The following is a 27,599-nucleotide window of genomic DNA, read 5'->3' as shown; positions in this document are numbered from 1 at the left end:
GTAAACGGAAACGTTAACAGTGATGTAATTAGGCAAATCACCTCTCCTCAGCTGTTGTATATGCGTTTGAAACGCAATGAAAACGCAGGTCAAAACGCAACGTGTGAACGCGCCCTCAAAGTGTTTTTCTTCAGGGCGCGATCACACATTGCGTTTTGAAATGCAATACAACAGCTGAGATGAGGTGATATGCCTAATTACATTACTATTAACATTTACATTTACTAAATGCAGTATAAACGCGATGTTAATGCATGAGTTAACAATGGGTTAACATTGCGTTTACATTGCATTTTGTAAATGCAAATGTTAACAGTAATGTGATTAGGCAAATGACCTCTCCTCAGCTGTTGTAATGCGTTTCAAAAACACAATATGAATGTGGTGTTAACACATGTGTTAACATGTCATCATGAAACTTAAAGGGGTATTCCAGGAATCAGCATAATTCATATACAAATGGGCCCTTAAAATATAAGCTAATGTGTAATTAGTTGTTATTTAAAATGTTGCTTCCCTTAGCAGAAAATGCTGGTGACATAGACTGAAATGAAGAATTAAAATGCTACCGGCCCTTTAATCAGTCCGTTAATTACCTCTGTGCGGTCCGTCGCAGAACAGAAGATGGCCGCCGGTCACATGTCCACATCACATGTCCTGTACCTGCCTGGGCAGGGTCATGTGATCACCACTATGTTTGGCTGTAGTCGGTTGGTTGCAGTGCATGCAGTATGGTCAGTGTTGTGGTGATGGCAGTTACACATCATTACTATGGTAACAGAGCAAAAAAGTCTGTTATATCATCACCGGGAGCAGAGCCTGAGAGGGAGGAGGAGTTACTTAGAACTAAAGGATCATGGAACCTGTAGTTTCCAGTGGCGGCCATCTTAGTGATAACTCCACCTACTTTAGAGAGGCCATAAAATTTTGTGAATCATAAAATCAAACTATTTAAGCTCCATTTTGTGACTAATGACATTAAGATTTGTTACATTTATTTATTTATATCATCATGGGTTTTTGTAACAGACGTTCATATTCCCGGAATACCCCTTTAAACATTAACACTATGTTAATGCATGTGTCAACATTGCATTAAAATTGTGTTTTGTGAACACACATGTTAACTGCAATGTAAATAGGAAAATCACCTCTTCTCAGCTGTTGTATTGCATTTAAAGGATGCGACCACATGTTTTTCAGATGCAGTTTTTGATGCCAATACCAGGAATGGAATAAAAGTAGGAGGAGGAGCAGCTTTCAATTATGTGTCTCCACGCATTGTGCTCCACACCTGCTTTTGGCTTAAAAAACTGAACGTGTGGGCGCACCCTATAACGTGGTTTAAAAGGAACGTGTGATCGCAGCCTCGGGAAAAGATAAACCAAGATTGTTGAAATAGAAGGTGGGCCCATAGACTCGGTTCCTCTGGTGGGCCCTCTACACCCCAGTCCGACACTGCATAGACATGGGTTCCTACGAGGCCCTTACAAACCTGCTGTACAGATACAAATCTCCATCTGATACCCCACTTCCGTATGTACGGTAGCAGTGTGCTGGCGTAGGGCACAATCCCTAGTACAGTGATGGGCAACCTTTTGAGCTTGGCGTATCAAAATTCGCCAAAAAACCGTGCATAACTCGGTTGGTGTGTCACCTCTAGAAAAAAAAAATCCAGTACAGAATTGATGCTTTTCTACTCCTTCCCTAAAGAATAGTTCCTACATTTTCAACAATAGGGGATACAAACCCCAAAATGGTAACACTGAAAAAAGCATCTCATCCCACAAAAAAAATGGCATCACATGGCCCCAATAACGCAAAAGCGAAAATTTTATAGCCTACAAAAGGGGCCAATGAGGAAACTAAAATCCTGGCAGATGCAGGGCGCTCCTTCCCTTCTGCACCTCGCTGTGCGCCCAGAAAACAAGTCACGGCCACATGTGGGGGGTCTCTGTACTCAGAAGAAATTATAGAATAAATTGTATGGTGGGTTTTTCTTTTTATCTATTGGAAATGTGTAAATTTTAGCTTAAATGAACGTATAAAGGCACAATTTGACATCCCTAAAGCAGTGCACATTAACCCCCTCTAACGCTCTTAGTCAGAGACAGGTCTGGCAGTGCTCAATTCCTCAATTGAGATCCCCCCCCCCCCAACAAATAACAAAAAAGCAGCGTTTTAACTAGTTTTAAGGACATTTGTGTCCTGAGAAGTTCCCCCAAAGCAGTGTACATCACAGCACAGCCTGGTAGAGAACTTACACAGGCTCCAACGACACCTTGGGCCTCCGTTACTCCTTGTGTGCAGATGTTCCCGCGCAGGCACAGCACAGGTCGCCGGGGCTGCTCTGTCTCCACGCTCTGACATCAGTGTGCGGCCTCCGCAGAGCAGGATGGCAAAACAGGAGCAGGCTGTATCATCGACCGCCCACTCACCCGCCCAGCCGACTGCCCGCAGACTCCGGCGACCGGCCACCGACAACCACGGCCAGTACGCCCCTGTGGACGCGTGTCAGCGAAAATGACTACGCGTGTCAGTGCTGACACGCGTGTCATAGGTTCGCCATCACTGCCCTAGTAGAACCGAGCAGCTCTCCCCCTCTCTCGCCTAGGACTCCATCGTGGCTCAATCCATGGCTTTCTCACTTCCTCTCCCTCCCAGGCTAGACAATGTGGGGGGCGGCGGGGGTGAAATTTGTAGGTCAGCTCTTATCCCCGGACGCAGAATTACTCAGCTTTAACGAGATAAGGGAGAGACATACTGTACCCGATACGGCCAGCTTCCACTACATGCAACTGCGACACGCATTCAAAGCCCAATTTGGCTCCTTTAGCCTGGCAGTGAAATTCTCCAAACTAGAGACTCTGATGAGTACCCCGGACCTCCCTAAGCCACTCACTCGGTGCTATGCTCTCCTACAAGAGCAAAAGTCCAGACCATTTGATAGAGCCCGTGAATGCTGGAGACAGGATATCCCTGACCTGTCGGATGATGACTGGAGGGAGGTCGAACTGTCCTACTTCACATCTGTAGTAAGTGCGAGGGACTTCCTGATCCAGTCTAAATTCCTCCATCGAGTATATTTCATCCCTGCTAGACTATTCCGTATGGGAGCAATGCCTAATGATCTTTGCTTTCGCTGTCAGGCTGAAGTCGGATCCTTCCTGCATTGTGTCTGGTCCTGCCCTAGGGTTCATGTCTTCTGGTCCGAAGTGCTGGAGTTCCTAAATTTCCCACGATTACTGTCTCCCTCTGTGTGTCTCCTCAGCATCATAAATGAAGTTGTCAATGGCCACTATGACAACATTTTCTTTAGGTTTGTCTTTTACTATGCCCAAAAGGTGGTGATGATGACGTGGAAGGACCAGGAGCCCCCTCCATTAAAAAGATGGATATTACTCATTAACAGTGTCATTCCCCACTACCGGTCCCTGTATGTCAACAGGAAGTGTCCCCAAAAGTTTGATGGCATCTGGTCCAGATGGTGCGTGACTCCCCATAGAGCCTTATAATCACATGTGGTATCTACTTCTCTCAATAATGAAGGAGACTGAATGTGCTCGTATGTGTGCGTGTGTGACTGATTGTCTATGTGTCAATAGTTATTTATGTCGTAACAAGACGTCTGGCTACATTATTTGCTATCATTTATTGTGCGATATCCCTTAATATTGGAACGCAGTAAGACCCTGATTGTTACCATGGAGGTTCTTTAATAATTCTGCATTGTGGGGAAGAAAATATGTAACAGACAATCTTGTTCTCTGGTTTTGTTCATTGTAATTGTAAACATTCCAAAAAACTGCAAAAATAAATACTTTTTTTAAAAAAATAATATTTTAACCTGATATATATATATATATATATATATATATATATATATATATATATATATCGGACGCTGAGCGCAGTGACTTAACGCTCAGCGTCCGATATATCAGACGCTGAGCTAATGCCGGTTCGGCACCCCAGTGTGACACCTGCGATCTAACATGCCTTCCGGGGGTCTTTCCCTCACGATCGCCCCCCCCCCTCCAACCATTTTCGGGGGACGCCAATCGTTGCTATGGCATCTCTGGGGTCCGATAGCGACCCCAGAGACGCCTGAAGGCAGTACCTAAAAGATGGCGCCTGTGACGTCATCTTTCAGGCACAGTGCCAGCCTATGCATGTGCATAGGCTGACACTGCTAATACACTGCAATACATGATTATTGCAGGATATTATCATGAACAAGCAATCAGAGGATTGCTTGTTCATGTCCCATGGTGTAAGTAGTAAAAAAAAAAAAATGTTTTTCAATAAAAAAATAAAGTAATACATCATTAAAAATGCCCATAAGCCCCATAACATATAAAGAGACCTATAACGCTAAAAGAAGTCTAAATCATAACACAAACCCCACTTATATAGTATCACCGCTTCTGTAACAATCCGTAGAATAAAACTAAATAATTATTGAACCCGCACGGTGAACGACGTTAAAAAAAATGTTAAAAACCTGCCAAAAATTATGATTTTTACCTATTGAATCCCACAAAAAATGCAATAAAAAGTGTTAAAAAAAACATATGTACTCCAGAATGATACTGGTGCAAAGTGCAACATGTGCCGCAAAAAAACAAGCCATCAACCAGCTCCGTAGCCAAAAAAATAAAAATGTTATGCCACTTGGAAGACGGCAATGCAAATATGATAGATTTTTCCCACATTAGGTTTTAGCAAATTTAGTAAAACGTAAGAAAAAATATTCATGTATGGTATCCCCATAATTGAACCGACCCATAGAATAAAGATATCATGATTACTAGGCTAAACGGTGAACACAAAATAATAGCAATGAAAACATAATCACAAACCCCGCAAAAAATTACACAGATCTGTACGCAGAAGTATGAAAAAGTTATTGCTGTCAGAATAGGGCAACATAAAGAACCATTTTTTTGTACAAAAGGTTTTAATTTTTTTAAATCTAGGAAAACAGAATAAAATTTTGTATATAAACTTGGTATTGACACAATCAGACTGACCCAAGGAAAAAAGTAGAGGTGTCATTTGGAGCTTACAGTGAAAGACATAAAAAAAAACCTGTGTCCACAAGAAACTGGCGCAAATGCATATTTTCTACAATTACTTTTTTCTAGCTTTCCAATAACCGACATGGAATAGAATGCCGTAACTAGGAAGTACAATTTGGTAGACAGAAAACAAGCCCTAATACAGTTCTGTAAACAGAAAAATAAATAAGCTATGGATTTTTAAAAGACGGGTAGTGAAAAACTGTAATGCAAAAAACAAAAAAATAAATTGGTCATTAAAGAGTTAATATAGAGGGTACTTTTTATGAGCCACCTTTCTACAGAAGATTGCAGTTGAGGACACAGCTTCCTTCATTCAGCAGTCGTAAAATATATATGTATATATATATATATATATATATATATATATATATATATATATATATATTTGTATTGACCCAGAGGTCTGCTGTATATGTATGTAAATGTAGAAGGCAGTGAAAAAATACTTATAGCTTGCTCATGAAGGTGCAGCAGTAAGGGGTTAAAAACTACAACCTGTCAAACTCTTTAAATTTTCCCTGCGAGGGGTACGTTTTGCCATGACCTATTGTAAGGCACCATTCTGTTTTCCTTCAATACAATTTAGTTGAAACTAAAAACTACGACCTGTCCCACAAAACACAAGTCCTATCCAACAACAACATTAAAAATTCTTATGAGATAGAAGAAAAATCACAAAAATGGCTTGGAGAAATACCAGCCGGTCATGAAGTGGTTAAACTTTATTCCTCCACCAGAAGACGGAGTGAGCCGAGGGAAGGCATGGGAATAGGCTCCGGCATGGAGAGGGTTACGCTGTGTCACACAGGAACCACTAGGTAATGTGACCTCTGGAGCGGCGCTTTCTCTCTCTGCTCCCCGGGACATGACTACACCCTCTAGTCCCAGGTACACACTGTGCGGTTACACGTCAGGGCCCAGGCTGATGACGTCAGCGGCAGGAGAATGATGACAGTGTGTTGTATTGCCGGGCAGTGCGGTACCGCTGCTGTGTGATCCCGGAGCCCTCTCCCGGACTAGCTCGTCCTGTGCCGGCGGCCATGAGCTGCCCCTGGCTGCTGCTCGCTGCCCTGTCCTCCCTTCTCCTGGCGGCCCGCTCCCGGGAGCATCAGCAGCCAGAGACCCCGGACTGGAGGATGACCCTGAAGACCATCAGGAACGGAGTGCACAAGATAGACATGTACCTGAACGCTGCCCTGGACCTGCTCGGAGGAGAGGACGGCCTGTGCCACCACAAGTGCAGAGATGGTAAAAACCGCAGGCTTCTGGGCTGTGTGTGACTGGTGTTCTAGGGATTACCCACTAGACACTGGGCAGAAGGCTGGGCACAGGGGAGATCCCATGGTCTGGCTCAGTGTATGCTCTGAGTGGCATCATGTACATGACATATGGTAAGATCTCATCACATGAGCGCAGGGTGGCTTAGGCTATGTTCACACCTGCAATCAGAAGCTTTTTATAGTGAAAAAATGGTGCCCTGCCATGCATTGAGCTCTATGGAGAATAGATATTTCTGATTTTCATCAGCATTTGAGAGACCTTTTCTGTTTATTAGCCTATTCCTGGGGTAAGTCAGATTTGGTACTGGGTTACATATACTTCCTTTCACTTCTTCACATGATCTTACATGTCAGAACTTGTGGCGAGTTCTCCTGGCTGAGGACCCTTTGTGGTTGTGATGCTCTGCAGGAGGCTGTTTGATTGACAGGTCTGCACACAATTCTGCGGGAGGGCTGGAGCGCTGCCCCAATTGGTTTCTGGGGTGGTGTCCACTAGCCATATATACCTGCCTGTGTTGTATACCTGTGCCTGCTATTTACTTTGTCTTTTCGGTTCCTTGGTGTTATTCTGAGAGATTCAGATGTGATCCTGACCTTTGGCCCCTGAATCCTGTCTATTCTTCTTACTTACAAATTCCTACCTTGATGACCCCCCCCCCCTTTTTTTTTTCACCCAGTTTGTCTGACTTTGGCTTCATGCATGCTGACGTATGCCCCCCTGGCCATAGCATATTGGAGGAGCAATGTTCACCCCTCTCCATAAGAAATGGCTCTACCTTTTTTTTGCAGACACAGAGCGGTGAGCACACATCACGTTCGATACAGGTGCCATACCTGTCTATGCGGATGGAAAATTGCAGCTGGCTATACGTCCCGCAGAAGGTTGTGTGCATGGGGCCCTTCGCCTAGTTGCTAGTCTTGTGTTTGTTCTGTGCACTTATCCAGGGTAGGGCCGCCATCCAGTTGTCACCTGTGATTTAGCACAGGGATGTAAAGTAGACAGGGATTCTGAGAAGCACAGAGCTCACACCTCTTCCCTGTCATCACAAAACACTAAAACATTTTTAATCAGACAAAAGGTTGTTTTTTATATTTAAGCTCCTGTTCACTGAGTTGTGTGAAGAGGAATACAATAGTGTATATAACCAGCAATGCTAAAAGGAAATGACACAAGGCTGTTGCATTGGTACAATCAGTCAAAAGTTTTTTTTTATGGCCCTAATATTTTAAAATCTAGAAACTAGAAAAATGTACGACACAGGTAATATGTAGGGATCATACGGGGTCTGCCATTGACTAGAGTTCTACTACCTATTGTACCCCTCTGAATGAGGAGAAGAAAAAGTGAGGTAATTCAGAAACATCAATGATAAAGTAAAATATTAACAATCTTTATTTGTACAAACATATATTCAAACAGACGCAGTTTAAAAACTGTTTACAGTTGAAATAATGGTATGCAGTAAATTATTTATTAAATTATTTTATATTGCTTCCTTATAAAGAATGGCTGGACCATTATACAACCTCTTGTATCACCCCCTTCATCCTCATAGTCTGTAAGCTCTTGTGAGCAGGGCCCTCACTCCTATTGTTCTATATGACTGTTTGTTCTGTGTAATGTACCGTATATTCCGGCGTATAAGACGACCCCCCTACTTTCCTGTTTAAAATATAGAGTTTAAGATATATTCGCCGTATAAGACTACCCCTTTTCCAATGCATACAAAACACCGGTAAAAATTAAAATTATGCCCCCTCCCAGAAGCCATAATTAATGTACTGTCCCCCCCCCCCAGTAGCTACAATTAATGTCCTGCCCCTCAGTAGCTATAATTAATGTCCTGCCCCCCCAGTAACTATAATTAATGTCCTGCCACCCCCCCAGTAGCTACAATTAATGTCCTGCCCCCCCCCTAGTAGCTACAATTAATGTCCTGCCCCTCAGTAGCTATAATTACTGTCCTGCACCCCCAGTAGCTATAATTAATGTCCTGCCACCCCCCCAGTAGCTACAATTAATGTCCTGCCACCCCCCCAGTAGCTACAATTAATGTCCTGCCCCCCCCCTAGTAGCTACAATTAATGTCCTGCCCCTCAGTAGCTATAATTACTGTCCTGCACCCCCAGTAGCTATAATTAATGTCCTGCCCCCCCCAGTAGCTATAATTAATGTCCTGCCCCCCCCCCCAGTAGCTATAATTAATGTCCTGCCCCCCCCCAGTAGCTATAATTACTGTCCTGCCCCCCAGTAGCTATAATTACTGTCCTGCCCCCCCCCCAGTAGCTATAATTACTGTCCTGCCCCCCAGTAGCCCTAATTAATGCCCCCCCCCAGTAGCTATAATTACTGTCCTGCACCCCCAGTAGCTATAATTACTGTCCCCCACCACCAAACAGGGCCCTATATATTTAAGCTAAATAAAAAACTTAATTCTTACCTTCTCCCGCTCCTCTTCGTGCTGCCTCTCATCAGGGGATCCGGCGCAGGCGACAGCTGATGACGCGTCTGCAGGTCAGGTGCCGGGTCATAGACCTCAGCAGACCCGGCACAGGCAGACGCGTCACATAGCCTGCGTCAGCGATGGGGTCGATGGCGGGTAAGTAGTTTGAGGTGGGTGGGACGGGGGCGGATCGGGGGCCCGTTCTAATTTTGAATTATGACGGCTCCGGGCCCTCCTGATCCAGCGCACGGACCAGAAGCAGAACAGTCCGTGCGCTGTAACAGGCAGGCCCGCGGCTGTCACAATTCAAAACATCTGCCCGCTGTGCTGCGCCGAGTTATCAGCGCAGGGGTTAGGTGCGGGCCTCTGACTGACCGGCAGCGGAGCTTCGGTGGATCGCGGGAAAGGTGAGAAACATTACCGGCGTATAAGACGACCCCAGACTTTTAAGTCTTCAAAAGTCGTCTTATACGCCGGTATATACGGTAATATAGTTGAATTAAAAACATGAATATCATGCATCTATACAGTGGTGATTGTTAATATTTTACTTTATCATTGATGTTTCTGAATTGCCTCACTTTTTCTTCTCCTCATTCAGAGGGGTACAATAAGTAGTATACATCCCATGGTTTGGTGAGGCATTAGATTGGGAGTTGATAATCTGCATAGGACCTACAACTAGCCGATTGGTACTAGTTTATATGTACAGATTTGTCCTTGTGTATTGCTCTCATTGACTGGAGTTGTACATATTGTGGATAGACTTATACTGTAGCGTAGAGTTGAACATTGCTCCTTCCAAAGGTAGAGCCCATTCCAAGTCTATGGGCATGTTACATGTAAAAAGTATAAGAAATGTTTTCAGATGACCTCATGTCTTTAAGAGATCAGATCCTGTGATAATCTTTGTGTCTCTGTTTTATGACACCATAAAAGTGCCCGTGTTCATTACTCATTACTGCTGTACTATGACTATCAAATCAATTCACAAAATGAGATAAAATTAAACCAATCCAGCTCTGTGTTTTATCTTTGCAATATAACAAAGAAAAAAAAAACACTTTGCACACTCAGATTTTATGCACAAATTTATCATCTCTAGGGTGGTATTTGGTGTTTCTATAATGGAAGTTACTAGTGGATCCGCTTGTAGTTCAACACTTTGATAATGTGGCACTCGGATGAAAGAAGGTTGTGCACCCCTGTTCAGTTTTTCAGATCCAGTGTTTGTTGTCCAAACCAGGAGTGGAGATAAAAAAGAATAGGAGCAGCATCTCCCCATTATATGGTTCTCACCCATTATCATCCAAACCTGCTTTTGGCTTTAAAAACTGAACATGTGGACGCATTGTGTTTTTTAATGTGTTTTTTGACACATTCCAAAGGCTTCAGCCTGGATCATATGCTATGGTTACATTGTGTTTCCACTGCATTTGCTAAAACGCAATGTAACCTCAGCTTGTGATCAAGGCAGAAGCCTTTGGAATGTGTCAAAAACGCAACAAAAAACGTGACTAAATTGTGTGAACGCGCACTCAGGCTCAGATGGCAGAAGATAATGCAGAACTTGCCGCTTTGACCTACCATGGAAATCACTGGAAGGTAGTGGGGTTTTTTTTCAGTTAAAAAAAAACACAAATCTGAATCTTCAGTGAAACTGAACAGCAGTGCAGACACTTACAGTTCTTACTGTACTGGCGCTGCAGTTCACAGTTGATATATGATGCAAGGATTCCCGTCAGCAGCTCTGTGCTCAGTCTGTGGGATCTGACTTGCAGACAGGTCCCTTTCCTTGGGCTGAACACATCCATGTGTAGGAGGCCTTACTGGGGACAAAGCCACCACCCTAGGAGTCTGGACTAGCATGGACTAGCCAAGTGTGCATGTGTATAGGGGAATCCACCAGGACAAGTGCTCGGGCTGAATACACCTCGCCTTCCAATAACAAAAATATAAAGATGTTGTGTAGATAATGTATCACCGTTCATCTAAACCGCAGTGATATATTATCAGGAATGATTACACTTATCAGGTCAGTGACTGTGATGAGAGTGAATCCAGATCTACTGCTGGAGTGGCCCTTTAACTTGCATTAACCCCTTAGTACAGTGACATGTTCATTTTATTCTGCTGGTCAGGACAATTAAAAAACTTCTTTGAAACTCTTTAAAAACTTGCATTATAATCTTAAGCCAAAGGTTTTTTGAGAGCTGTGTGAGGGCTTATTTTTTTCAGAACAAGCTATAGTTTTTATTGGTGCATCAACTGTTATTCATTTAATTGTGGTTTTTGCTTTTTTTTTTTTAAAGCTTTTCTGTTGTCTGTGTTTACTTGATCAATTGTACAGTACTGTTCAACACTTATGTATTGTGTTTGTGCCAGGGTGTAATAAGTAGGGAAGCCTTGAGTATTTCACTAGACCCCTTATGGCCATGAAAACCTCTGATGTTCTATGATTGAGTTGTAAGTGGTGATCCATGGACAGAGGTAGCCTCTTAAATATGGCAGCTGTTGGGTTAAACTTCTGAAGGAAAGCATTATCTCCAATTGTAGTAGTCGCCGGTGGGTGGTATCAGACTTGGCTCCTGTTCTTGTTTCTTACACCCATCCTGGCATTATAATTTATAGACTCATCAAATGTTATGGAATGGATTAATGCTACTTTTATTCTAAACCTGGAATATTTATCTTCAGCTTCCTTATATAATATTCCTTATATAGCCCACTAGTACTTGCTTATTTTAGCAGTACTTCTAGGTAAATTTACTCTCCCTTTGTGTATTGTCATGGCTAAAACTGTTGTGTTTTCATCCACAGGTTCTAAGCCAACTCCCCGCTATGGCTACAAACCTGCACCACCTAATGGATGTGGATCTCCTGTGTTTGGCTTTCATGTAAATAATTCCATTTTTATTGTATGAATAAGATAGACCCAAAAGCAAGACAACTTATTTGCTCGTAAATAAAAATATTACATATCTGTGTAGACCACATCTCATGCCAAATAGTGCAGTGTAGCCTCTGGGGCATATGTTACACTGTGTATATACCCACCGTGTACTCATCTATATGTTACACTGCGTATGTACACACCGTGTACTCATCTATATGTTACACTGCGTATGTACCCACCGTGTACTCATCTATATGTTACACTGCGTATGTACCCACCGTGTACTCATCTATATGTTACACTGCGTATGTACCCACCGTGTACTCATCTATATGTTACACTGCGTATGTACCCACCGTGTACTCATCTATATGTTACACTGCGTATGTACCCACCGTGTACTCATCTATATGTTACACTGCGTATGTACCCACCGTGTACTCATCTATATGTTACACTGCGTATGTACCCACCGTGTACTCATCTATATGTTACACTGCGTATGTACCCACCGTGTACTCATCTATATGTTACACTGCGTATGTACCCACCGTGTACTCATCTATATGTTACACTGCGTATGTACCCACCGTGTACTCATCTATATGTTACACTGCGTATGTACCCACCGTGTACTCATCTATATGTTACACTGCGTATGTACCCACCGTGTACTCATCTATATGTTACACTGCGTATGTACCCACCGTGTACTCATCTATATGTTACACTGCGTATGTACCCACCGTGTACTCATCTATATGTTACACTGCGTATGTACCCACCGTGTACTCATCTATATGTTACACTGCGTATGTACCCACCGTGTACTCATCTATATGTTACACTGCGTATGTACCCACCGTGTACTCATCTATATGTTACACTGCGTATGTACCCACCGTGTACTCATCTATATGTTACACTGCGTATGTACCCACCGTGTACTCATCTATATGTTACACTGCGTATGTACCCACCGTGTACTCATCTATATGTTACACTGCGTATGTACCCACCGTGTACTCATCTATATGTTACACTGCGTATGTACCCACCGTGTACTCATCTATATGTTACACTGCGTATGTACCCACCGTGTACTCATCTATATGTTACACTGCGTATGTACCCACCGTGTACTCATCTATATGTTACACTGCGTATGTACCCACCGTGTACTCATCTATATGTTACACTGCGTATGTACCCACCGTGTACTCATCTATATGTTACACTGCGTATGTACCCACCGTGTACTCATCTATATGTTACACTGCGTATGTACCCACCGTGTACTCATCTATATGTTACACTGCGTATGTACCCACCGTGTACTCATCTATATGTTACACTGCGTATGTACCCACCGTGTACTCATCTATATGTTACACTGCGTATGTACCCACCGTGTACACCTTTTGTGTGTTCACATTTGCACCCACCGTGTACTCATCTATATGTTACACTGCGTATGTACCCACCGTGTACACCTTTTGTGTGTTCACATTTGCACCCACCGTGTACTCATCTATATGTTACACTGCGTATGTACCCACCGTGTACACCTTTTGTGTGTTCACATTTGCACATGTATATGAGTTGACGAGGACTCGTATACATGTTGATGCCATATTAACAATTGTTAGAACACTCACTTTTTTGGAATTATTTTGAGATTAGTGTTACTTTAGAAAAGAAAAAAAATGTACCTTTTTTTTATTATTTATTGTTTTAAATTCTTATGGATTACTTCTTCTTTCTCCAGTTTGATGTTGGCATTCCCTCAATGACAAGATGCTGCAACCAACACGACCGCTGCTATGACACATGTGGCAATCTAAAGAACGATTGTGATGAGCAGTTTCAGAGCTGCCTCTCCAAAATCTGCAGAGATGTTCAGAAAACACTGGGCATTTCCGAGAGTGTCCAAGGTGAGCATTTCATTTTGTTATGGTCTCGATCTGTATGACTCTATAGCCACCTATGTAATAATCACTAAAGCACAGCACACTATACTATAACATGCATGAGTACTGTAGTAATAACATGCGTGTCCATTGGCTTCTCTTATTGCCTTTGTTCTTAAGATATATGATAACATTATTGCAACATCTAACTGTTCCCTGCCGTGGTGACGTAAGGAGATGGTAGTGCAACATCCCCCACCGGGGCCTAGCCCTTGAGGTGAGGCCTGGAGACAGCCGGGGCCCGCGGTACCGGAGTGGCTGGCGGTTGCGGCCTAAGCACGCTATTGTCACGGTGCTTGGTACGGGGGAACCGGAGGGCTGTCCTACAGCCTGGCAGGTCTCCAGCAGGGTGGTGTTGGCAAGAAAAGATGAGGGAGCGGCTGCTATAGCGGATCTCCCTGGGGCAACCCCTTAATGTCCCGAGTGTGAGTCTCTGGGTGATGGACAGGGTGCCGGTGATGAAGGCAGCCGTATTAGCAGGGACCAGACGGAGACAGAAGTTGAAGAAAACAACTTACAGTTCTTTATTTGAACCGCAGGAACCGCAGCAAACGTGCCTTTAACAGGTAGGTAGGGTGCTGAGATGTGAGTTGGAGGGAGCCTCAGGAGATAGTTCACCAGCCTGGAAGTAGAGGGCAGGCTGGGAAGGCAGCTGTGTCCTGGTAGGAAGCTTCAGCTTGTCCTGTAGGGCTTCAGGTATCACCTTTAAAGGTAAGATGATACCCCTTTTCCTCACTACACTAACTCTAGTCTAATGCTCCACTCTTCAGAGGCAGGGGCTAAGCTCTTCCTGCTCTGGTATGGGCTAGACAGAGATTTCTCACTCACTCTAGGATTCTCCTACACTGGAATCTCTCTGAAAGAAGATCTCCAAAGACCTTCTCCTGGAATCCTCCAGAACACTCCTGGCCAGAGGTTTTATTACCTCCCTTTGATCAGGTGGTGGCTGCTCCTCCAATCACATCTCAGCTCACAGGGACAGGATGTAACACAGACATTGGTCAATAGCATCTTGCATTATACAAAATACTTAACCTCTGCCTTGCCAGGCAGGATTAACCACTGCAATTTCCCCTTGATCCTATAAGGACCATGTAGTGTAATGTGGTGTTACCTACAGGTGGGACGTATTCGCAAGCACTACCTCGCCATTGCATCGGCGAGGGTGTTGCATACCCCGGGGGCAATTGAAAGAGCCGCCCTCGGCTCGACTACAGATGTTTTGAGGTACAGAGGGGGCTAAGGGCACTTCTGGGAAGTGCAGGCTATGTGAGGTGTAGGGACAAACCGCCCATGGTCCTGGAGACAGGCACCTGGGTTGGTGTCGGACTAAGACAAAAATATATCTGTATGACAGTTGGTCGCTGACGCCATTAAACCGAACTGTACAGTAGGAAAGGTGTGGTGTCATGTCCTGTAATCCACTCCTTGCACCAAGGCCTGTATATTTGTTTGATCAACGCTTCTTCCCTGGCGGCAATTATATGGTGTCTATCTGCATTGCATGAGCATATGCGACACGAGTACCTCCTGACTGACAACCTTACCCATGTATGAGTGGCATCCAGGTGCTATCTGTGTAACACCCCCGGTCCCCTAAAGACCCGCAGTTTACGGACTACCCCCACGTGCAAACCTCAGTTTGAGGGATCAGGTAGCGGTCAGTGTTTTACATAAAAGACGGTCCGACACAGCCACACTACAACCTGAAAAGCCTATGAAAGGGTTAATGCATACTACTGGCATATATTGACAGTGTGCAAATATTTTTGTAAACTCACATTGGCTTAGCAGCCCAATGGGTACACATCTTATAACATAACGTTACAGATAGATAGGCTACTCAGAGTAGCACGATAGTAAATGTCTCTTTTCCTGCAAAGGAAAGGCATAAAAAGTGCATGCAGAATGTCCATACCTAAAAAGGAAGGCATTAAGTGCAAAATAATAGTAAATTACATTGCAACTTTTCCTGGAGGTTGGCAAAAGTCTCTCAGAAGGTCTCTACTGACAAAGTCCATCTTCTGGGTACAGCCCTTGAGGTGGGGAAAAGTGCAATGAAGAAACAAAGGGTCTCCTCTATTTGGAGAGGGACAGAGTCCTTTGATGACATCTCTGCTGTGGCAGAGGAAGGGTGCTATCATAGCACATAATCTCTGGACTGAGATAAATAAGGGTAAGAGTCTCAGGACAGTCTCTGGCTCTTTGGGGTAAATGGAGAAATATACAATATGTACATAGTACCTGGAGAGGGCGACAGCCCTTCAGGGATTACTCAGCATCTTCGCTGGGTTCCACAGGGACAGGATCCAGAGTCAATAAGAAATCCTGTGCTTCCTCAGCGGGAGTAGGTGCCGGCTGGGGACACCCGGTGGCAGTAGTGGGCACTGCAGGTGCAGCAACATCCTCCGGACCTTCAGGGGGAGGAGCGCTGTCGCCCGGGGTGTCGGCTGTTCCAGCCGGGGGCTCAACTGAGCCAGGGACCACAGAGGGGTCCAGGAAAAAGTAAACGGAGTCCAGCGGCCGCGCCGCGGCTCCTTCCAGCTCCGGTTCTTCCGGGGCCGGGTCATCACCCCATTGGTAACCGGCAAGGGGAGATGTGGGCCTAGATGGGACCTCCGGACAGGGCTCACTAGACGGGATGTCCTCACCCACAGAGGAGCCGCGGGACCTGACAATGCTCCCAGCAGGGGAACCGGTGGGGGTGGCGCCCTGTATCATGCCCGGCCCATGGATGGCAATGGGACCCGTACTCACGATTACCGTGGATGGGGCATTCACATGGGTCACCGCCCGGGGACTCGCAGCCGAGGAAGAGGAGGTGTTCGGGGACTCCGGCCACTCGTCGTCCTCATACCAGTCATCCTGCGGGTAGTAGCGGTCCTCATCGGAGTCGGGGATCCGGATCACACCAGCCGCCCAGGGTCCACGCGGTCCTTCCTGCAGGGAGAACTCTATGCACTCGCCTGGCTTGAGGTTGTGCTGGCTCTCCGGCAGATCAGGCCTCTTGACGGACCGGCGGGGTATAAATACTTCCCGTCCGGTATAGTCCTGGGTAGCAAAGCCATAGCCCTTCCGCTTGTCGAAGAACCTGACCATGCCGGTGGTGCGGTTCTTCTCGACCCAAGCTCCCGCTGCGGATCTGCCGGCCATATACCGCTGGGCCTCCTTCTCTCGGCGTCGCTGCTCCGAGACAGCGTCTCGGAGTCGCCGGCGGGTGGCCTCACCTCGGCCTTGAGGCTGCGGAGGTTTCGGTGCTGGGGCTCGTGGCTCCGGTTCGGGTTCGGATCTCCTTGGGCGACAGGTAGGTGCCGGAACAGGAGCAGGAACCACCGGAGGGTCAGGAGCTACCATAGCGGGGCTAGCAGGCCGCGTAGCCGGAGGGGTAGGCCTCGGAGCAGATGGAGCGGCCATACCAGGCCCAGGCGTTGGCTCCGCAGGAGTCGGGGCCTCTCCACGTGGCGCCTCCACGTGGGCCCGCGCTACCGGGATGGCAGCCGGGATAGGGACGAGGATCCGCCCGGGTGGAATCTGGTACTGCGTCACCGTGTGGTAGCAGGTCCGGGTGACGAAAGCCCGAGTAATTCCTCGGTGCAGCCGATGTCCCGCGGAAGGTCTTCGGACAGGCTGCGCGGAGACTACCACCATCGTCTCTAGGACTTCATAAAACTCAGGACGCTCCACAGGAGGGAAGGGCGGAGGACCCCACATGATGTAGTCCTCTCTGCTCAACATCCACTTGAGATCTCCCGCTTCTCTGAGGCAGGGCAGGAAGCCCGCCTCGGGCCAGGGGGGTGGAGTCTGAGTCCTTCCCGCCAAAAGCTGTGCCGGGCTCTAATTTTTCCTGCGCCACAGGAGGCGGGGTTCGCGCCATTCGCGCGTGGGTGGAGTTTTGTGCGTCATCTGGATTTCCCGCCTGTGAAGGTTTTGGCGGGCTTGAATTATTTGCTGCGCCACAGTTCCTGAGATAAAAATCTTCAGGCGCAGCAGCGCCGGATGTAGCAGAGCTGGTACAGTTCTTGCCAGGATTAACCTCTGGAGTGCTGGAGCGACGCTCGGCAGCACGTGGCAGCAGTATAACGCAGTTCAGAAACACACAAGTCCTTAGGCCTAAACCCGGATGGCAGCAGGGTTAGGCAGCACAGTCTTTTTAATAAAGGAAAGTCTTTAATGCCGTAATAAGGCACAGAAGTCTATATCCTGTTTGTGACGCCACTTGCAACATCCCCCACCGGGGCCTAGCCCTTGAGGTGAGGCCTGGAGACAGCCGGGGCCCGCGGTACCGGAGTGGCTGGCGGTTGCGGCCTAAGCACGCTATTGTCACGGTGCTTGGTACGGGGGGAACCGGAGGGCTGTCCTACAGCCTGGCAGGTCTCCAGCAGGGTGGTGTTGGCAAGAAATGATGAGGGAGAGGCTGCTATAGCGGATCTCCCTGGGGCAACCCCTTAGTGTCCCGAGTGTGAGTCTCTGGGTGATGGACAGGGTGCCGGTGATGAAGGCAGCCGTATTAGCAGGGACCAGACGGAGACAGAAGTTGAAGAAAACAACTTACAGTTCTTTATTTGAACCGCAGGAACCGCAGCAAACGTGCCTTTAACAGGTAGGTAGGGTGCTGAGATGTGAGTTGGAGGGAGCCTCAGGAGATAATTCACCAGCCTGGAATTAGAGGGCAGGCTGGGAAGGCAGCTGTGTCCTGGTAGGAAGCTTCAGCTTGTCCTGTAGGGCTTCAGGTATCACCTTTAAAGGTAAGATGATACCCCTTTTCCTCACTACACTAACTCTAGTCTAATGCTCCACTCTTCAGAGGCAGGGGCTAAGCTCTTCCTGCTCTGGTATGGGCTAGACAGAGATTTCTCACTCACTCTAGGATTCTCCTACACTGGAATCTCTCTGAAAGAAGATCTCCAAAGACCTTCTCCTGGAATCCTCCAGAACACTCCTGGCCAGAGGTTTTATTACCTCCCTTTGATCAGGTGGTGGCTGCTCCTCCAATCACATCTCAGCTCACAGGGACAGGATGTAACACAGACATTGGTCAATAGCATCTTGCATTATACAAAATACTTAACCTCTGCCTTGCCAGGCAGGATTAACCACTGCAATTTCCCCTTGATCCTATAAGGACCATGTAGTGTAATGTGGTGTTACCTACAGGTGGGACGTATTCGCAAGCACTACCTCGCCATTGCATCGGCGAGGGTGTTGCAGTAGCATAAAGACTGTTACTTTCTTTGGGTTTGGAAGTAAGAGCTCTCCTTACTTCTAGCCATTGACACTCCAGTGGGGGATTCTCCAAGATATGCAAATATGTTTTCCAGGATGGGATTAGGAAAATATGACCTCTTTTTGGCTACTTTGTAAGGCAAGCCTTTAATTTCTGACCCTAGTAAAAAGCTACTCAATCACTTAAAACTGTTCCCTTCAGTGTAGAAACAAGATGCAAAGACATTGAAACAGTAATATCTACAGTTGGGAATTTGTTCCGTCAGGAATATATATAATGATTTGGCTTTTATCCCATGTCATTAGGTTTCCTGAAAAAGTCATTCTTGACTGGCTTGCAAGGTAGCCAAGAGAGGCAGTGTTTCCTTATTCTATCTTGGAACGTATTTGCATAATTCTTACTTTCTTTTATTACAGTTTTAATTTTCCTAGATCTGTTTTGCTGTAATTATGATTACTATATGTAGTAAATATATAGTACAGTATAATATAGTATATAGTTGTGTATAAGCTGAGTTTTACAGCATTTCATTATTTACCCCTTACCTACATGTCACATATCTGTACATCAGATGCAGGTGTATGGAGAGGGCTCACGGGCGGAACCTTCTCTATATTGCAGCAAACGCACAAAAAAAGGGCCTTGACTGCCAGTGTTTCATTATTGAGGGGGCCATGGCTGCAGGACATTTCAGAATGGAGGGGTCATAGGCGCTGGACATTTCAATATGGAGGGTGCCATAGCTGCTGGACATTTCAGTATGGAGGGTGCCATGGCTGCTGGACAGTTTGTTATTAGGGGCCCATGGCTGCAGGACACTTCATTAGTGCATTATTGAGGGGGCCATGACTGCAGGGCATTTCATTATTGAGGGGGCCATGGTGGCTGGACGTTTCCGTATTGTATTGAGGGGGCCATGGCGTCTGGACGTTTATTAAAAGGTGCCTCGGTTTATACTCAAGTACATACGGTAATGTGCACTTTTTTTTTTTTTTTTTAATTAATTTTGGTGTTATTTAATTAGGGGCATGAACATAAGGGACAATCAAAACAATCTGTACTGTCTGCATTATAGTCTGCAAACAAATCTTTGCTTGCAGTTTTAGAGGTCATTTGAGTACACTAGGTGGATCAAATTTTTACTAAACTACAAGTTAACCCTCACTTGCCCGAATGAAAATCTAAATCTGATCCGTAACAGATACCTAACAGTGTGGTTTTTAAAATCTGCACTACATATCAATTTCCACATAGAAAAAAAAATACCGTATATACTCGAGTATAAGCCAACCCGAGTTTAAGCCGAGACCCCTAATTTTACCACCAAAAACTGGAAAAACATATTGACTCAAGTATAAGCCGAGGGTGGGAAATGCATTGGTAAGAGACCCCCCAGTATATAGCCAGCCAGCCCTATAGGATACAGCCTGCCCAGCTTGCCCCCAGTAGTATACAGCCAGCCCAGCCTGCCCCCAGTAGTATACAGCTGCCCCCAGTAGTATACAGCCACCCCAGCCTTCCCCCAGTAGTATACAGCCTGCCCCTAGTAGTATACAGCCTGCCCCCAGTAGTATACAGCCTGCCCCCAGTAGTATACAGCCTGCCCAGCTTGCCCCCATCAGTATACAGCCTGCTCCCAGTAGTATACAGCCTGCCTTCAGTAGTATACAGCCTGCCCAGCTTGCCCCCAGTAGTATACAGCCAGCCCAGCCTGCCCCCAGTAGTATACAGCTGCCCCCAGTAGTATACAGCCACCCCAGCCTGCCCCTAGTAGTATACAGCCTGCCCCTAGTAGTATACAGCCTGCCCCTAGTAGTATACAGCTGCCCCCAGTAGTATACAGCCACCCCAGCCTGCCCCTAGTAGTATACAGCCTGCCCCTAGTAGTATACAGCCTGCCCCCAGTAGTATACAGCCTGCCCCCAGTAGTATACAGCCTGCCCCCAGTAGTATACAGCCTGCCCCCAGTAGTATACAGCCAGCCCAGAATAAAAAAAAAAAAACTTATATACTCACCCTCCGGTGGCCCTGATGCGCAGCGCTGCTCCCCCGATGTCATTGCGGCTTGTCTTCTGGCTTCCGCGCCCATCTTCTGTCTTCTCTAACATCGTGCTGGGCGCTGCCATTGTTCTCTCCCGGGCGGCAGGCGCATAGTATGACATGCCGCCCGGGAGAAAAACATGGCAGCGCCCAGCACGATGTTGCAGAAGACGGGCACTGAAGCAAGAAGAGGAGCCGGGAAGCCAGAAGACAAGCCGCGATTACATCGGGGGAGCAGCGCTGCGCATCAGGGCCACCGGAGGGTGAGTATATAAGTTTATTATTTTTTAAGTCTATTGACTATCGCTATTGACTCGTGTGTAAACCGAGGGGACGTTTTTCAGCACATTTTTTTGTGCTGAAAAAACTCGGCGTATATACGGTAATTGTCTTGGATAAATATACATTATTCAGCACATATTTGCATCTACTCTAGGTCATTTTTCACATGTGCATTTTTTTCAGTTCTGTGCTTCACTGATTTTCAAAAAGTCTCACTGAAGCCTTCATTTGGGTTTATACACACATCACTTCTTTTTTCTCTTCTTGGCCTCAGTGATTTTCACTGATGCGTTACGAAACCATTATTCTGTATTTATTAGGATTTTTCAATAAAGATACAAAGAGTCTATATATAATAAAGGGTTATCGGTAAGGTACGCTACACCAGAAAAGGCAAACCCCTCTTGTTGATCAGGGGGAGGGTCCCAAGATAACCTGATCAGAAGCAACAGAACAAGGTTCAGAACACACACGTGCAGCAATAGTACTATGTAGTGTAGATAAACATATTTTCAGAGGAGTCAGGACTACATGAGATCTGGGAAGTAAGGGGGAATCACAGAAAGAGGGGCAGGGCAGTAGAGGGTCAGTTATAACCAGAAAGCCAAGTGTGGGGAGTCAAAGCAGAGACATGTCTATGGTTAGGTTCCCTGACAAAACTGAGTTGAGTGAGGTAAGTCAACCAGGGACCCCAAACCTTACAGTAGGACTCTTGGGTATGTTCTGACATCAGTTCCTCCATGCGTTGCTAATACATGATTTCCTGAAGCCACTCTGTAGTGATGGAGACCATGGCTGACTTCCAGTAACAGGGAATAACGGTTCTGACTGTACCTAGCATAAAACTGAACAGTGAGCCGGATAGGGCTGTTAGTTTCCTCTGAAATAACGGAAGCAATGGAGGTGATGAAAACGGACGCTATCGGTAGGCATTTTTTATCCAATGAAATCAATGGACTTTTTACGTCTTAACCTTCTGTTATTGTCATGACAGAAGACAAAAGCGCAGCTTCGATCGCAGGTGTGAACTGGGCCGTAGAGGGTGGCAGAACTAAACTGAAACTAAATCTATAAGGAAATAAGGATTCTTAATGTAGTTTATCTTCTGGACATGTGAAAATGTGGGAGGCAGATCAATTCCTATATATAATTTGTCTTTTATTTCTGCTTGTACTAATGGGTTTCTTTCTCTTCCCTTAGCTTGTGAATCAACAGTGTCACTCCTGTTTGATGCGGTCATACATTTGGGATGTAAACCCTATATGGAAAGTCAAAGAGCAGCGTGTGTTTGCCCATATGAAGAGAAAATAGATCTATGAAGGAGGATTTCTCTGCTCTGTCAGTCCCAATGACTGATGTGCACAACTGAAGGACTAAGCAAAGCATCTATAATGCTTTCTGTTTTATTCAATAGTTAATGAAGGATATATATTTTTTTTTGTGTAAAATTTGGATAAATATCCTCAGGATAATATGTGATTTCTGCACTTTTATAGTTTTCTAATGCAGTAGGATGTATTGCATAACGTTGTCTAATTACATATTGTAATTTTTTTGTTTATGTATTAGATAATGGTAAAACAGGGTTAGCTGACTACTTTAGGTTCACCTTTTGCACTAATTTGTGAAAAATTGATGTGTTACATTTAAAGCTGTGCATCATCCAAAGTTGGATAAATCTAAGAAGGAATCCAATTGAAACATTATTGTTTATTAACCTGCGTCTTGTTGAAAAGTCACACAACTTGTATCCTGTGAAAAACACAACATGCAATTCAGGTCATGCAATTGACTTGCAGCTGAATACTCACTGCCAGAGTGGTCCTAGCAGAGATTCAATCGGTTTTCTGGGCTAAAAAAATATACAAAATGAGGACGTGTTCTATGGATATTTTATCAGATTGGTGACTGACCAATGTCCAGAACATCTTGCATATCAACAGTTCGCAGAAACTGATAAAAGGGTAATGGAACAGGAAGCAAACAGCTCCATTCTCTGTGTAGCGGTTAAAAAAAGGTTACTGCTGATTAATTTAAATTCATTTAAATGGAAGCTACTTGGTTTATTTCCATGCAGAGAATAGTGCTGTTGGCTGACTGCTGAGAACAGCTGATATGTTAGGGTGCTGTTCCAAAAACTACTTCAATAATAATTGATTTGTAATTTTAAATTTTTCAGAAAGTAACTTGCAGAAGCCACTATGTGGAGTTTATAGCAAGTGCAATATGGAACCAACCAACAAATAATGTCTGATTTTTAAATGTGATTCATTAATAAATATGTAAATATTTCACAAAGTTCTTTAACTTCTTATTAGTTCTATTCTTGACCAGACTATTTTTTATTGAAAATGTCTTTTGACATTACAGGCAGTCCCCGGGTTGCGTACAATGTTCTGTAGGTTTGTTCTTAAGTTGAATTTGTATGTAACTCGAAACTATATTTTATAATTGTAACCCCAGTCACAATTTTTTGGGTCTCTGTGACAATTAGATTTTAAAAATATTGGCTTGTCATAAGAACCAGGATTAACAATAAAGTTTCATTACAGACACCTTTGATAATGTTACAGCTGTTTATTTTATCCCAAGGCTACAGTACAGTAAATTACCAACATCCAGAGGGCCGTTTGTAACTAGGGGTCGTCTGTAAGTCAGGTGCTCTTAAGTAGGGGACCGCCTGTACTTTGATGCTGTGTTCTCTTTGTTAATGATTTCTGTACTGTGTATGTGTCAGTCTGTTGAGCCTTTATGCATCAGCATACCTGGGATAGCATAGTAGACTACAATTTTTCTTGTAAAGAAAATAAAAATTAAAAAAAGTATACTGAATGGTATACTTTAGTGAATTAGGCATTATGTTATCATTGGTATTTATGTAACATTCTGTACCATATTGGTTGTGCTACTAAAGGTCCACTTAGACAGATATGCCATAAAAAAAATGAATTGATGCTTTATTTTATGCTGGACAAGAAGAAAGTGGGTTTGCAAAAGACAAAGGAAGTCGAGTTTTCACTCTCCCTCAAAAAGATTTTTTTTCAAAACTCATGGACATCTACCATCAGAAGTAGATTGTATGGTAGATTCCTTCAGCCAGCCTCAGCCCTAGTCTCTAATTGCCTGGCCATGCACTGGGAGTTAAGACTATGGGGGGATTTACTGATTCTGGTGCAAGCAGGACTGTCGGCATCGGAGATCAGTCTCCGGAAAGCAGAGCCCAATGTTTTAAAGTGGTGCATGGCTGTAAGTAAATAATGGGTAGACGGTAATAATCAGTCGTGCGCTATAAAAATACTGACATCAATGAGATGTGCGCCAAAATCTGACACGGACTGCACCTTAATTTTGCTCTCTGGCCTGCTTTCCTGGTCTATTGTGCGCCAAAAATTGCGCCTAAAAATGTTGACAAAATACACATAAATGTGATGGATAATGTGGAAAAGTTAGGCCACGCCCACTTGCGCAAAAAAAAAGTCGGGATACTCTGAAACATCTGTTCTTTCTGGCGCAAACTCATTATAAATGATCTGCAACAATTCTGCACCCAAAAAACAAAAATCGAAAGATCCCGTCATTTTTTAGGCGCATATATACGATAATACATGTCCCCCTATGTTTCAGCAGCCTTTCAGTGCCGACTCGTCATGCTCTTGTCTGCACACAAGTACCAGACTTTCCACTGGCTTCTATAGAGCTCTGCACGCATCCAGCTTGATGGGAGCAGGAGCTACTGCGCATGTGCAGAGCTCCATGAAAGCCCGTGCCACATCTGGTGCTTGTGCGCAGGTGTGAGCATGAAGAAGATGCACAAGGAGGCGGCCTGAAAGGCTGGGCCATGGAGCAGCCTTAGCTTACACGCTTCAGTAGCCTCTGCAGGTAATTTACATTTTATTTGGAGAACATTTAAGTAGTTTGATTCAGTTCCAGGACAACTTAATTGTCGCTCCGGCTATTCCACGCTGCGGTCCATCAGATCTGTGTCCCTGCCTGTTTAAAGGGGCACGAAAGCTGTGCTTGGGAGCTTCTGGCTGGATATGCCCACCCGTCCCTATCTCTCAGCACTGTATCAGGTCGGAAGCTTTCCAAGCACACACGGCACGGGACATCGGGAGCAACGGAGGAGGTGAAGACGCATTTTTTTTTTTATAAAAAAAGCCTGCCTCCTAATTTTTTGGAACTCTTGGATAACCCCTTTAAATATACCTGTTTTGTTACGCCAGGGCCCAAACTCAATTCACTGATTTCCCCCCCCCCCCCCCTTCCCCCCAAGTCATACATACATTACCAAAATAAAAATTACTTTGCTACTAATAATAAATTATTAGTAGCAGGAGTACTCTTGGATAGATACAAGACCAGAAAGATTACTACATAGATAGAAGACATGTAAAATGGACAAACGGCCTTTATACTGCACTATATTTATCAGTCTGATAATGGATGATAAATGTGACAAAGTATAAGACTGTCTCCATGTAGGTTGCCTACAAAGATAACAGCACAGAGGAGATGCTTCAAAATTGGGAATTCATAGGGAATACCAACATTTACTGGGTGAAGGGTGAAGACACACGTGGCATTTTTAGGCTGTTTTTAGTTAGTGCGTTTTCAGATAGTTAAAAAACGCATGCGTTTTTGACAGGTTTGACCAATTGTCTTAATTCAAACTGGTCAAAAACGCATGCGTTTTTCAACGATCTGAAAACGTACTAACTAAAAACGGCCCAAAAACGGCCTAAAAACGCCATGTGTGTCTTCATCCTTAGGGCGCGTTCACACGTTGCTGTTGAGAGGTGATTTGCCTAATTACATTACCGTTTACGTTTGTAAACGCAATGTAACGCATGTGTTAACAAAACGCATGTGTTAACGCGTTGTTAACGCATGTGTTAACATCGCGTTTATGATGCGTTTTATAAACGGCAATATTAACAGTGATGTAATTAGGCAAATCACCCCTCCTCAGCTGTTGTATATGCGTTTCAAACGCAATGAAAACGCAGGTCAAAACGCAACGTGTGAACGCGCCCTCAGGCTTCTTACACACACACACCCACCCACACCCCATAGATGGCTCAAGCACCTGGCAACGTTATGGCTCGCACACACTTGTGTCATCATACTGTGCTCAAGAAAAAAAAAGAGAATGCTCTATCTTTTCCTGTGTTTACTTCCGGGCAGCATGCCTTGCTATCAGGGTCGAAGATAGCACCAGGCATCCCGGGGCCTGGAGCTGCTGGTGGGCCCAGACAGCCGAATCTCACTCCCCAGCAGCCTGGCAGCTCCTGGTGTGGGGCCCTATATAATTAAGCTATGAGGGGGGTGTATATAAAATAACCATGACAGGGCTGTTTGGGAATGATAAACTAGGGAATATTTTAGTTTAGTTACATGAGTTCACTGCAAAATGCGCGTTTTTCACTGACCAAACTCTGATCGCACTCTGATCAAACTCTGACGTGATCTGCAACGCAAGTGTGGAAGGGGCCTAAGGCTTATAAAAACATATGCAGCTTCAATGTGTTTGACTTACCGGTAACACCCGCGATTGGTGCTAGCTATGGCCTGCTATCTTGCCTAGGATTTTCGCTCCCCGTGACGTCATCGGGGAGCAGCGATCCATCACCTTTACAGTCTCGGGTTGTCTGCTATCAACACATTGTAATGAATGAGGAGGAAAGTAGTATGGCAGTATATGATAGGATCGATAAGACAACCTAGGGTTAAAGTACCTTAGGGAGTCTGAAAAATAGAAAAAAAATTATAGTAATTATAGTATAAATATAAATAAACAGTAAAAATCATAAACACATTAGGTATTGCTGTGTCTGAAAATATAACAACGTTTTTTCACTGTGTTTAACCTCGTAATGGAAAATAGCGTCCAAAGTCGCTTTTTTGCCATTTAAAAAAATATTAAAAATTTTATAAAAAGCGATCGAAAGGTCGTACAGTCCTAAAAAGGGCAGCATTGAAAACATCATCAAAAGTCGGAAAAAAAATGACACCACTTACAGCTCCGTACACCAAAGTATGAAAAAGTTATTAGCGCCAGAAGATGGCAAAATAAAAAAAAACATTTTTTGTACAGGAGGTTATAATTTTTGTAAATGTATGAAAACATTATAAAACCTGTACAAATTTGGTATCCCCGTGATCGCACCAACCCAAAGAATAAAGTAGACATGTCATTTGGGGCGCACAGTGAAAGCCAAGCCCACAAGAAAACGGCGCATATGTGTTTTTTCACTATTTTCTGATATAAATATAAATAAACAGTAAAAATGTTTTTTCCCTGTGTTTAACCCTGTAACGGAAAATAGCGCCAAAGTCGAAAATGGCACTTTTTTTCCCATTTTAAAAAATAGAAAAAATT

The 27,599-nt window shown here is 44.7% G+C and overlaps 1 protein-coding gene across 1 annotated transcript; it reads left to right on the top strand.

Annotated features, from left to right (window-relative positions):
• Positions 1-5,909: 5,909 nt before the first annotated feature.
• On the top strand, positions 5,910-24,069 carry PLA2G12A (phospholipase A2 group XIIA). Its single transcript, XM_072119302.1, has 4 exons — positions 5,910-6,332; positions 11,629-11,705; positions 13,473-13,638; positions 22,421-24,069. The coding sequence occupies exons 1-4, from the start codon at positions 6,125-6,127 to the stop codon at positions 22,537-22,539; spliced, it is 570 nt and encodes a 189-aa protein (XP_071975403.1). The 5' UTR covers positions 5,910-6,124; the 3' UTR covers positions 22,540-24,069.
• The last annotated feature ends 3,530 nt before the right edge of the window (positions 24,070-27,599 follow it).

This window comes from Engystomops pustulosus, chromosome 1 (genome assembly GCF_040894005.1).
Source record: "Engystomops pustulosus chromosome 1, aEngPut4.maternal, whole genome shotgun sequence".
NCBI lineage: Eukaryota > Metazoa > Chordata > Amphibia > Anura > Leptodactylidae > Engystomops > Engystomops pustulosus.
Note: the sequence above shows the minus strand (reverse complement) of the source record. Positions and strands in the feature narration are given on the sequence as shown.

Bases quoted from the DNA above. Each gene is read 5' to 3' on its own strand.
- PLA2G12A (XM_072119302.1), top strand. From the start codon at position 6,125: ATGAGCTGCCCCTGGCTGCTGCTCGCTGCCCTGTCCTCCCTTCTCCTG. The intron at 6,333-11,628 runs GTAAAAACCGCA...TTTCATCCACAG, and splicing joins CCACCACAAGTGCAGAGATG to GTTCTAAGCCAACTCCCCGC. The intron at 11,706-13,472 runs GTAAATAATTCC...TTCTTTCTCCAG, and splicing joins CTCCTGTGTTTGGCTTTCAT to TTTGATGTTGGCATTCCCTC.